This window comes from Myiozetetes cayanensis, unplaced genomic scaffold (assembly GCF_022539395.1).
Source record: "Myiozetetes cayanensis isolate MyiCay16 unplaced genomic scaffold, myiCay2020 scf1, whole genome shotgun sequence".
NCBI classification, from domain to species: domain Eukaryota; kingdom Metazoa; phylum Chordata; class Aves; order Passeriformes; family Tyrannidae; genus Myiozetetes; species Myiozetetes cayanensis.
In genome coordinates, this window is record NW_026086604.1 from 106,220,872 (window position 1) to 106,234,542 (window position 13,671).

The 13,671-nt window shown below is 34.8% G+C and overlaps 1 protein-coding gene across 6 annotated transcripts in view; it reads right to left on the reverse strand.

Moving 5' to 3' along the window:
* ULK4 (unc-51 like kinase 4) overlaps window positions 1-13,671 on the reverse strand; it is a 217,193-nt gene that overhangs the window by 147,089 nt on the left and 56,433 nt on the right. For all 6 annotated transcript variants that reach the window (XR_007627722.1, XM_050306783.1, XM_050306762.1 and 3 more), the window contains exons 21-22: window positions 11,633-11,815; window positions 6,439-6,566 (exon numbers count right to left, since the gene is read on the reverse strand). Coding sequence is in view for 5 of the 6 variants with exons in the window: in XM_050306783.1 (XP_050162740.1) it covers window positions 6,439-6,566; window positions 11,633-11,815 (311 nt within the window). In the remaining variant the exon portion in view is untranslated. The remainder of the gene's footprint in view (window positions 1-6,438; window positions 6,567-11,632; window positions 11,816-13,671) is intronic.

Sequence of the window (13,671 nt, forward strand, 5' to 3'; positions counted from 1 at the left end):
TATTGACATCTTTGTTTCACATTCGAACTCCCTCCGGGTCCTGTGCAAAGAACTATCAATCACTGGTGAGTGAAATCCATGATCTGTATTTTAAGAATGTACTTCAGTATTATCTTTTTAAATACTCTTCTTATAATCAATGTTTTTTTATAGGACTGTGAAAATAACTTATTTATACTGCCTTAAGTGTACATAACAATACTGCAGGACTCACAAACACAAAATTTTATACTAGGGAATATGTCTTCCCGATTTACTCAATGAAATAAAAACTATTTAAGAATGCATTTTGCAGAATTATGTCTCACATGACTGTTACTGCATACGACAACCTTATCCTTCCTAATCTGTTCCACAGAGACATAGAGAAGTCAAAAGACCAATCCAGTAACTACTCTTCACCTCTGCAATAGCCCAGAAGAAACACAACTCAGCTGCACTTCTCAGAGACCACAAGGACATTTTTTATTTTCCTTGCAATCTCTGGAAATGGCATTAAATTACAAGGAATTTTGATCTGTTTGTTAGGAAAGAACTACATAAAAATCTGACATTGCACTTCAAAGAGAATTTTCCTTTTAAAAGCTTTAAATTTTTTCATATAAAAAATTGATTGTTTTAAATTAAAATTCAAGCCTTTCCAGACAACCAATTAATTTTTACTCAAAAAAGTGTTTAACTTTGAAAAGGGCAAATATCAGAGTTTGCATGGATTTTTTCTTTAAGAAAACATTTCCATGATTTAGCAATTATCTGATTCTATATATGAAAATACATTTAGATTTAAGTTTTACTTGAAATAGGCCAAATAGATTTCAACATGAGTGGTTTTATTGCTTGGGAGGAGGACGAAGTTCTTTTTTTACAAAAATGTTCTGTTAGTCAATCGCACTTGGGAAGCATAAAAAGTAGATTCATTTATTCTGAGAGAGTAAAGATAAAAGTTTACATAAACTCATGAGTTCTCTCCTTTGTGTTGTCCTTCCCATCTCAAAATCATGTTTCACAGAAACGTTTTCTAAAAATATGTACAACTATTTTTTCCCCCGATTGTCCTGTTTAACTAAACATTGTCTTGAGAAAATTGTGAAGATAAAATTTGTAGAGGTGAAAGTATTAGTGCCTCCATTTTCCTTCGACAAATTCCTCAGTCTTATGTAGAACAATTCATAAGTTACTTTTATTCCCTGAAGAATCTCAGTATTCTCTCTAAGGAGCAACACTAGGCCTACAGAAATATAGTTATTCAATTAATTTAATGCATGTTTGTTTTGCACTCAACAATACATAAAAATACGTAGGTATTAGTATAAATAAGTTAAATATGGTGAGGAGTAAACCACTGTCTATGAAGAAGCAAAGATCTGATTTTGGAAAAAATTTCTTCAAGTATCTATACTGCAAGATAGGTCATCAGTAAGCTTTTACACTAAAAAAGGAAAACAACCCAAGTTTTCTTAAAAAGAATGTTTAGAATGAAGCAAAAACCAGAGGATTTTAGAGTTAACATTCCTGAATTATAGGAAGGGGAATGAGGTCTACAACTTGAAGGAGTAAGAACTGTTCACTTAAAAATATGACCAACATGAAGAAACAAGAAGATTTAGTCATTCAGTAGATTGAGCAGAGATGTGACAAGATGGTCTAAAAACATAGAGAATTCACTGTAAAGGAAAAGAGACTGCACTGTTTTCTATGTTTAACCTCCAGAATCGAAATTTCAATAAGAAAAGAACTAGAATTTTTGCGAGTTAGGAATAGCACACAATTAGTACAGCTATCAAAAGGAGGTCATGGAATACTCACCAATTTGGAACAATCGTTAAAAAATATTTCTCAAGCATAACAAACCTTGACCTGGATCAGAAGGGTGGACTCTCCAATCTGTCAAGGACTCTCCAAGAACTTTTTTCCCTTCTATCATTTTTACATTTGACATTTACCCTCAACACGCTTAAAATCAGCTTTAGGTATCAATAAAGTTCAGCTACAGCTTTACCAGCATCTCAGCAGGGAGGAAAGAATGCATGCAGCCAACAGCTGACTGACCTAAAACTAGGAGGTCTCTGACTAGCAGCCTTCTCCCTGCTTCTGCCTTCAGCCCACTAAGTTCACAAAGAATGACAGCTCTTAAAGGAACCTAATGAAGGTTGTGCATGCTTTGAGGACATACACAATACATTTACCCCATGAATTCAAGGACTAGTTATTAGTTTTATTATTATTTATTATTATTAGACAACCTTTGGTAACAGAAAAGGATGAAGATATTTAAAGGATGTTTCATATAGCTGTATTGTTTATTTTACAGAGATGTAACATTGGATGGCAGACCCTGCTAATAAGAGGGTCAATCCCTGCTTCTTCTTTTTTTTTCTTTCTTTTTAATTTGTTACCAGCTTGATGGGGTTTTTTTCCTGACATCACTGACTTAAGCAATTGCTCCCTCCTGCCTTCCATTTCCATGTTTTCCCATTTGATTGAGCACCAAGCTTTTCTGTTCTTTTCTCCAATATTTTCCTAGATTAGTCTTAGATGTATAAGGCAAATAGGCTCTGCCAGATGTGAGACTGTAGGTTTCCAGCAAAGCTTTTCCATTGAGGGCATATAAGATTTGAAAATTTAAAAATACGGGAGGTGGGGACAGGTAACAGAGAAAGATTTTGTTCAGAAATTATGCTGTTGTGCATAGTCAAGTTTTTGCAGACTGAAAGTCTGTCAGGAATACTGCCCTGTCTTTCCATATCTGCAGACAGTAAAAAACAAGAGGTTTAAATAAATTCTTTTGGAAGGAATTTCAATCTCCAGGTCAGTCTCTTTTCACCTAGGAAATTCTCTGAAACCATTTAGATACAAAAAGAACAATTTAGTGCGACTAATCGGAAATTACTAGTAATTCAGAAAAGGATGAAGTTAGAAGTTTTAAGAAAACTTCAGGTTGTATCCCTTCCCTCAAGAACAGGTAGCTCACCTTTGCAAATCAAGGAGAAAAGAAGGAGACTAGAAAGCTCAGTGCAATTAGCAAAAGAAATTAATTTGCATAGTGTAAGCAAACTTCATTTGCATAGCGTAAGTGCCACTTGAGCCTTAAAGATCTCATATCTTCACTAGCTGTACCAAATGTGAAAGAACAAAAGGTAGGAAATGAACTACCATGGAACAGGTAGAAGAACGAATAACAGGTGAATTGTATCAATGTTGCGTAACAAAAAAATCACTTTGAAATCACATTTCTTATTACATATAAATACTTTTATCCACAGATCTCAAAATCTCAAAGTACTTTGGAAAGTCCTAGGGAAATTTTCATTGGTGACATTCATTGTCAAGGTCTTAAATTACATAACTGCACAACAACTAATTTAATAATTTTGAAATATGCTAAGATAGATTTGGAGAATTTAGGGTTACACAGGCAAATAGTCTTAAGATTGCATTGAAGGAATCAAGACTTGTAACATGGGGTACTTATGCTCCCAGCCCAGAGGCATCTTTATTGCTGGCAATAAAAAGGGGGTTAGATAGTGCCTACTCCTGCTGCCTTTTATTTCCTGGTATCTGTGCAAAAACTAGAAGAAAAACACAAGGAAAAACATCTTGGTAAGACCAGCATGGATAAAATAAGCTTGCCTTTACACTTCCTCTTCCCCTACTCCCCCTTCCCTTTCGTTCTCCCTTTTCCTTTCCTTGCCCTTCCCTCCCAGTGAGTGGAATAATGATGAGACTGCTATTTTCCTCACATGCCATGGCTTTTTCAGCTCCAAAACCACTTGCAAGGACACGTCACAAAGTTTACCAGTAGGAACAGGATTTTATTGTCTGAATTGTCAGTGAAGAAATTTTTCTGAAAATCAAATCTCAATCTCTCCTGGCACAATTTAAGACAATTTCTTCTTGTCCTATGGTTCGTTACTTAAAAAAGAGACATCCCCTTTGCTACAACCTCCTTTCAGGTAGTTGCAGAGAGCAATAAGGTCTCTCCTGAGCCTCCTTTCCTCCAGGCTAAACAACCTCAGTTCCTTCAGCTCCTCCTCATTAAACTTGTGCTCCAGACCCTGCCACAGCTTTGTTGCCTCCTAGGAAGAACAGCTCTCCAGAGCTTTGGGGTGCTGGCCTTGGGGCAGTCCCCATGCTCAGAAGGGGGCTGTTTACAGCACAAATCCAAAACACAGCCTCACAGTAGTTACTGTGAAGAAAATTAACACTATCCCATTCAAGCCCAGCACATTTACTAAACTAAACAAAAGCCTTTTTCAATGCCAAACTGAACAACATTTAACTAGAAGATGTAGTTATATGTAGTGTTGCCATTAAACAGTTATTACTGTTTTATCATCTGCATCATCCTTTAGGTGATGCACACAGAAAAACTGCCTCATATTGATTATCGTTATCATAAACAGATTTTATCATCTAAGGGAACATAAATCCTGTAACAAACATTAGCTGCAACTGCTGAAGACAAACCATTAAACAGTTGGAAGAGTTGCACATTTTACTACATACTCTTTATATTTCTCAAATCAAACACTTTCATAAAAAGAACCTGAGTATATAAACTGATTATTGCTTACTGTACTGGCAATTTCAAATTTATGAGTCTTAATTTTGAAGTAATTTTTATGTCACAGAACTGGAGACATTTAACTACAATACTCCAACAGGAATTTAACAGTGTAAATCAATGAGATCCAGTATCTCTACTGGGCATAAAAGGATTCTTCCGGAATTCATTATATTATGAAAGTAGCTGTCTACACATTTAATGGGTCATTTATTCTCTCTGTAGCAATCTTACTTTCTGGATATAAGATAAAGGGTTTAGGCTAGATGAGCTATTCCATCAAGAGATATACTGGTCACTAAAGAACAATTAGGAAGACAACCTAACAATTAAGAAAACCAGTTTGTCAATTCAATAAACTGCTATAAGGCTTTCCTATTGTTTTACTTAATGTGTTACATTAGGTATTGGTCCCTAATCAACTATGTCCAGAGCATTACAATAAACCAGCAGGATAAAGCCAAAAATCACACCCTAAATTCACAACACATTCACTTCAGAAAGGGTGCCCATCAGAAAACATTATAAATAAAGTAAAATTGTTGATAAAAATTATTACATTTCTTCTCTTTCACATAGTATCTTAGGTATAAATAAACAAAGAGTAACTATCCATGCAGGATTTCTGTCAGACATTTCTCCAAATACAGAACAAAGTACTATGTGCTGAATAAGCATATGAATAGCAAGAGTTATTAAAAATGTAACCATTCAAAATGTTACTTACAAATCGTTAGAGGCATTTTACACTAACCAGAGCACGCAATCTGATAAAACATTTCTGGAAGTACAAAAAGATACACACAAAAGAAACTTGGATTCAGTACTTATTCTCTGTGATTCTAAAAATATTGGGATACCTACAGGTTTGTATGTGAGTGGAGGAATATATAATGATAGCACCCACAAGACGTCCTCTCACAATGGCTTCATGTTATGAGTCACTGGTTCCCTCCAATCCAGCCCTCTAGCTCCAATGCATACATCCTAATTCTTCTCAAACATCAGTATAAGATACAAAGTTGTATTTGTTGTAAATGTAGCTAGATTTACAGTTACCCACACCCCTCATTCTTTTTTACTCTTGGTTCCAAACCTGGTTTATTTCAATACTGTAAAAATGACGTTTACACTTCATTTTGCTGTTCTTCATACTGAACAGTTGAAGATATAGATCCCAACTAAAACTTCTTTCATCTTACTTCTCCAATCACCTCAAAACAGGTGACAATTCATATTCTAACACATTCTAATTTGCTCCTCTCTAATAGAGGAAGGAATGTTTTTGTGCCATCAGAAGACACAAAATTCCAAATAACAAGTCCACTGTGACAAATTTCTTGCAAAATATTGTAAAACACAGAAAAATGAAACATTTCATGTAAAAGTCACAGGAATTTACTGGTCATTATATAAATCACTCCCACAACACATTGAGCCAAGAAATATTATTTTACCTTGAATGTGCCTATACTGGAAACACTATGGATTATACCAGACCCCAAGATGAGGAAGGTACGTGACAGAACCTTTTATTTTGCTTTTCACACCATAACAACTCGCTATTGCAGTATTTGTTTTGCTGTACCCAAAGCAAAATCTGTTCCTTGCTAATGCTCAGTGTGACCACAAGTTACTTTAAAAAACAGACTGTCCCTGTAACACAGTGGTTTCCACTTTTGAGTTATTGTCACCTGATGACCCCAGACAAAAGAGAACACTCTTTTCTTTATATTCTCATGAATGAAAGCATTCATATTACACAGAAAACAGTTGTCTTCTAAAACGTTGGCTCAAAAGTACCACATATTTTAAAGTATTTCAGGTACAACTTTAAATATTATATCTTTAATCATCTTCGTTTGTCACTTTACCTTGTTTGACAACTGAGTAGCAACATCTCCCTGTTATTGATTAAAACTTGTAGCAGGACCAGAAAGGCTTTTGCTCGAATAAAAGTTGAAGGACTTTCAAGTAAACGAGTAATTGTAGTCACAAAATCCTTGGTGGAAATAAACACAAATATATTAAGGTTACTCACACCATATTGTAACACTGTATACATTTACAATTTCCTCATTTTCATGAGCATTCTGTGTTAGTAAGATACTTTTAATGTCTCATGAAAAAAAAATAAATCCATAAAACACTAGCAAATAAATTCTGACCACACAGACTGCCCAACAGCAAAGCTGCTTTGAACATCTTCACAAGTGCTAGTGTAACAAGTAAACACTGTCTACTGTACTATGTCCAAAACCGTATAAGATTAACTACAAAAGATCATAAAACTCATATTTTAAAATGTCATACCTTAAACATAGGATATTTTAATATATTTATTTTAAAAGGAGACTATTTTCAGAATACATAAATATTTAAGCGTAAGTATAATTACATTTTTGCCTATTCATTCCCATATATGTGGGAAGATTAAAAACAACACCTTAGTTGGATTCAATCTTGTCTATATCAGACCTAAGTTATACACCAGATGTTCCAAATAGATGATGAAACTGTTCCTACCATCTCTGATTGTTCTTATCTAAACTAATTTTATTATGGGTTCATAAAGTGAACAAGTCTTTTAGGCCTCATAAAGAAAAAGAATAAACCACCATCAGTAAGGAGCAATGACTTCCATAACCCACTGACCATTCTCCATTTCTACAATAAGATCAATTTATATGTTTCTAAGGTCCTTGCTAACTCATTCCTACCTGTAAACCCAAATAAAAGTACAATTAAAAAAGTTTAACAAGGATAGCAATAAATAAAAAATAACCACAAAATATTTCCCTTTAGAAGTTTAACAATGGTTAGTTGACTGTGCTCTGAAATCACAGGTTGGTTTTTTTTAATTCTCTTGTTTTTTGCCCTGTATATTGAACAGATTTTCTTCTCTAGTTTCTGGAATGTGGCCTGACAGGTGGAAAGACATGAGATTCATATGTAGTGCCTCAGGTTCCAAGGGAATAAACCTGAGAATCAGTGGAAAGTAAAGGAGTTCTCAAATTATGAAAACCATGATTAGGTATTATGAGTTGTAAAAGAGGACAATTAGTTATGCTCTGTCCACCAATACCTTGTAACTCCTGAAGTAGCAATGAAAGAACAAACAAACAAACAAAAAACCAAGAAACTATATTGAGTACCTTCTACCTCCGAGGAATAAAAATATCTGCTCCTTATATGTACTTCTACAAAGACCAATTGGGCTACTTGCTAAAAATAACAAAATAAAAGAAAAATCCATCTTCAAGATTATCTTGTTGGCAGTAGTGATGACTTTTGGATCAGCTTTTGACCAGAATGTCTTGTTTTAAAAACACAAATCCTACTTCAAATCTCTCTTCTTCTCAAAAAAAAAAAAAAAAACCCAAACCAAAATCAGAAAACTAAGCTAGAATTTGTAAACTCGGTCAACTGACTATGCAAGAATTGGACTGAGAACAAATGGCCTCATAAACAGAAACTACTTTCTGGATTCTCAAGGGAGTGACACTACAGAACAAGTGTGCAATCTACACCTGCGTGTTGTGTACAAGGTCTAGAATCCTGTTGTGTGATGCACATTTAACATAAAAAGCATTATTCAAATTCCTCTTTTGTTGACAGAACAACTGCAAATCAACACTGAATGTAGTTTATTAGAGACAGCCTTTACAACAATAAATTCATCTTTACAGAGAACAGAAGAAGAACAGGAGTATAAGAGTTAGCCAAGAAACAGATTTTACTCGGATACCATTTTAATGCTGTCTTGAAAAGCAGTCATATAGGCAGTAACTACAAAAACCCCAGAAAAACAAACTGATACTAATTATCCTAGAACTAGTTTTTTGTGCTTCAACAATTTATTTAATAAACAGAAAAATTCCTCAATCTTGTGGTTAAAAAGTGTAAGTTGTGTAAAGTTTCCTGCTTTAAACACTTCAACAGCTCTCAGAGTATGACTTGTAGTTCCTCCAGTATGAACTTGCAGCAGTAAAGCTCTTAAATGACAACTTACTAAGAGTAAAGGTTGAATTTGTAATAAAGTGTGGTTTGTGGTTTAGTTTTTAGTTGGTTGGTTGTTTTTTTTTCTTATGAAATTACTCAAAACAACAACAAAAGTTTTCTTGTTAAGAAATCCCATAAAACCTCAGACTTAGTCAAAGACTATCTACAATGCAACACTGACTGTGCTAACATAAATGGACTTGACAGACCATGCAAAGGGACACCATGACAAAGACAAATGTAAGTACAAGCCAAAGTACATCTGACTACTTTGAGTCCTCATGCTCTGGAAAGCAAGGATATTTCAATGCTACATGTGGGGTTACCATGGGTTAACATAACATCAACAATTAAAATTAGTTACATCAGATTTATCTGGGAATATTCTAATAGTCTGGTTTAAGAAATAAATGTGACATTTTGGAATTTGCTTTTCTGGATTGGCTGAGGACTGCAAAACAGCAACAGTTTATCCAAAAAAAATCTGAAGCACATCTTTGCTGAACAGCAGGACTCAATCTGTCCAAAAAGCCAAAAATAAGTGAAATACCTTCAAATACGTTAATTATTAATTGTTTCATTGTTATATTTTTCTTCCCTCCCTGCAACTGTTTGATGCACTCATGGAGACTCTGCAGGGTAAGGACACTGCTTTCATTGCACTGTCAACTGCAACAAGACCATGACTTTATATCGTACACATTTAGTAATATTGCAAAGCTAGTTTAAAACAAAAGCAAAGACGTTTTCAAATTGGCTACACAAGGGGAGAACAGTTGGACCACTACTTCGCTATTTCACTCATTCAAAGGTGAATCTTGACAGCCAGATGAAAGTATTTTTCAACTGGTATTTTTATCTACTGTTACAATGTGTCAAAGACTTTGAGTTCTTTTTCCACACTTTATTTTAAAAACACAATTTCAACTATTTTAATTTCCAAATCAAGAAACCAAAATAGAAAGGCTCTGTATCAGAGACAGACAAAACCCAATCCCTTTTAGCTATTGTAGTTCTCTGAAGATTTATACTAGTAACATGATCACAGAACCACACTTCTTGTCTTCTGGCTTTTATTTTTAAGTGCTTCTTATTGCTGTTCTTGAAGGGAGAAGAAAACAAAGGCAGACCTAAGTAAGTCTTATAAACTAAGGGAGTTTCTAGACAACACACACAAAACTAAATTATCTCCATCTTGAATTTGTATCTTCAAGCATTTTTTAATATGTTGGTTTGATAGACAGGTAGTGACAACCCTGTCAGTACCTTCTGTGTGGCACTGAGGTCCTCCTGCCTCTTACGCTATAGTATACAAGAATTCTACAGAAGGTAAAATAATTTGTAGGCCAACACTACCCACTTTTCCCTTCTCTCATTAAGGTGGACTTGTGTGCCATGAGCATGGAATATTGAAAAGTGCATGGAGTATTCATTTCAATTTTCAGCATTAAAATATTATTACTCCATGTAATGTGATAGCATCTGGCAGTTCAATATATGAGCAGCATTACATTTTTAGATCCCATTCAAGAAAAACAGAAATCTAGTTTCTGCTTCCAAATCCTACAATCTAATTTAAACAAAATAAATCTTCTATGAGATATAGGTTTGTCTGAACCTGTGAGACAGATACAGTTACCAAATGTGGACACATAAAGACCCAATTTACCAGTTTTTAAAGTACAGTGTTTTTCAGCTACCGCTTTGGGTACTATTCCCACTTCTATCATTAGTTTGATATATGCCGTTAAAGGAATGCCCATATTTGCCTGTATTTCAATTTTCTAATCTGCAAAATTTGACTCAAATTGTTCATAAGAGCTGCAGTATCAGAAAGGGAAGCCTTTTAGCAATTATTCATAAGAAATTCAGTATCTGCAAGGGAGTCCTTTTAGTAGTAAAAGTCCTATATAATCAAGAAATTCTTCACAGAAAGCATCATGCTGTAGCCATAGGTTTGCTACACATTGCACTCTTTCTCTGAATGTTCAAATAAATAATTTTTGACAATATTTCTCTGACTACACCATCAACTCACACTAATGTGCATTATTAGAAACTGCAACATCATTACAGGACAATTTGCCATCTGTTAGTGTTGTTGTAGAATCTGTGGAAAGCTTAAGGCCAGTAGACCCGCATTCACAAAATTCTCACAATGGCACAGAAATTACATTTAGGAAGAGAATGAGTGATTTCAGGCTGCAAGAAGAGATGAGTGGAAAGCAGTAGATTGATTGTAATTTAAATATCGTTGTTAAAACCATGTATAGAGAAACAAAGCTCTCTCAACTAATGCCCAGCAGATTATTATAGTCAAGATGATTGTCAGGTTACTACATACATTACAACAGAGTTTCTGATGAAAACAAGATTTTATCCTTTCCAAGGAGAGGGAGATTAGTTTTATTTCTGAACTGTGCAGACATACTCCTAAAAAAATAAACACTGTTTCTCTAAACACAAAATAATTTGATGATCAAAATATAAAGCTTTGAATCACCTCTACCAAAAGCTATATTAGACATATATCAAAACCAGTAGTTTTATTCAGTGACACTAAAAAGAAAACTCTACGGTATTAAAATGGTAGGCATTTTAATGTCTGCAAGACATTTCACTTACAAATTGGCCTAAGGTCCTTTAAGGAGAGCATAAAGTACAGCTTTGGATTCAATCAGGACACTCATTATTTTCTCTTTTAAACGGCTAAAAGAGCTATGTCAAATAGCTATCCTTACACATTCCTTATTGATTTTCCTTAGGACCATTATCAGTTATGGTCAGAGTTTTCTGAATTGATTGAATTCTAGCTGCAGTAACAAAGTATATACCCATTAGTACCATTTCTTGAAGTTCTGTGAGAAAGAAAAACTATAGATCTTATTATTTAGATTTTAAGCAAATAAAAATATAAAATAAACACATTAATCATTTCCTGCTATTCAGATATGTAAACGTCACTGAGTTAAGCATTTTGAAAACCGAAAACCACTAGCAGAGTCAACTTTAACTTTTCCTTAATGAAATTCCATGCCACTGAATAATATTAATCTGAAATCAAACCTTTTCTTGAATCAACCTCTGTAGATGTATCCCACTTGACAACATTGCTGAAAACATGGTGAGCATGTACTGTTGAATTTTGCATATTCCATTTGCCAAGGAATTTAGTACGGTTGTTAATCCCACTTTTTCAATGACACTCTGGAAAGCACTAGGTGAGGAACGAGTAATTCTGCATAAAGCCTACAAAAGTAAAAAAAAAATAAATTTGTTATTTATTTTGTTCTTATCTCAAGAAAGATAATGGAAACTAAAAGTAGGTGGTGAGTTTTCCAATAGATTAGGAATATGAGGAATTCATACAGATTCATTCATAAGGTAAATATTAGGGGAAAAGACTACTTATTTTTAGAAACCTGGAATTCTTCTAAATATAATGTTATACTCTCCATACACCTGAAATTCAAATATTTGCTAAACCAACATCAACATCAAACAGAGTCACATTACTCTTTTCTTCCATAGAACAATGATGTTGGAGCAGCACGGTCCATGCTTGAGTCTTTTGTCAAGCACAGAATGTAGGCAGCATCAGATAACACTGTACTAGAAAGGAGCACAGGGAGCAGAAATTACAGACATGGCATACACTACAGAAATTCTGTCCCCCCTAAAGATGGGCATTTTCTCTCTCTCTGCTCATGGACCATAATCTGATATGTTCAGTATCTAGAATATATCTTTAGCTCTAGATACTACTTCAGATCTAGATACTCGTTACATGACATTGTTTAGTATAACAAACATGCAAACTACTCTCAAAACGGCTGATTTGCAAATATCAGTGATTAAAACAATTCCAACAGAAAAAGTAGACAACTGACCACGCTCCAGTGAAGTCAGTACAAACCTGTTCAGTGTTTACTAACTTAGTTACTTCCTAACAAACGTTACCAAACTACTTTCAGAGTGGATCCATCTCCAAGTCACTTTTTCCTTTTGATACCTGTGGAAATGCAACCTTCAAAACACTGTAACTGCTTTTGTTCTCTATAGATAAAGATAAAAAGACTCTTTAAACACTAAAAATTTCTTTTTCTTTGGCTTGAATGTACTGTTAGGATAGGAGAACAGCTTATGTCAATGACTTGATTCACATGAAAATCTGAAATGGTTTTCAGGAAAAACTTTGAGGGTGACTTTCTTCCGTGAAAAGTATGTAATATTGACTACTTCTTTGTTCTCTTCAGACCACCTATAGTTAGAAATTGCTGCTTACTTGGTGTGCATTCAATAGCGAGGTCTCATTTGAAAGAAACTGTAGTCACTTACACACACAGAATATTATCACCAGTTCCCCAGTGCCCTCAGAAACATTTCTCAAAACAAACCAGGAAAAAAAAAAAGGCATAAAAGGCAGTAATCAGGAACTTAATAGACAAGTTATTGATGCTGTTCTGCTATTCATCTAATCTGTTCCTGCTCTTCCTTGTCCTTTCTGGTCCAGGAACCATATCGACTGCAGCTTTTACTTTTTCTTCTTTAATTTTTTTTCTGCCCTCTTTCAAAACAAAGACAGTCAGTCTCAGTTTCTTAGTACAGTATGCTTTATTTCCCCAAGAACAAAACACAGCCCGTCATCTCTATTCAGAGTTCTCAAAATGAGTGGGCAGGAGGTATGTGCATTCACTAAAAATATCCTTGAGGGTTGTATTACATGTATTACTGCTGGAACCCAGGGACAGACTGTGCCAAAGCAACATGGAGCTGACTTGGTGTGCTAACATAGTGTATGCAGACTTGACAGTGCCTCAGTTCTCTGTTACAGCCCTTGTCAAACAAGAGTGACCATAGCCACAGGCCATCAGATACTTCCATACAAATCTCATAGGAAAGACATGGCTGTCCTCTAGGACCACACTGCAGCATTGGAGGCAGCAGGAAACCTCCAACCCACCAACAGCCAAAGTAGTTTGTATGTCACAGAGCACTCTGCTGTATGAGTGAGCCCAACACTTCAGCAGAAAAGCAAAAGATAGAATTTCATGAGAGATACAGGACAAAGCATTCTAAATCACTTCAGCAGATACAGTATATAG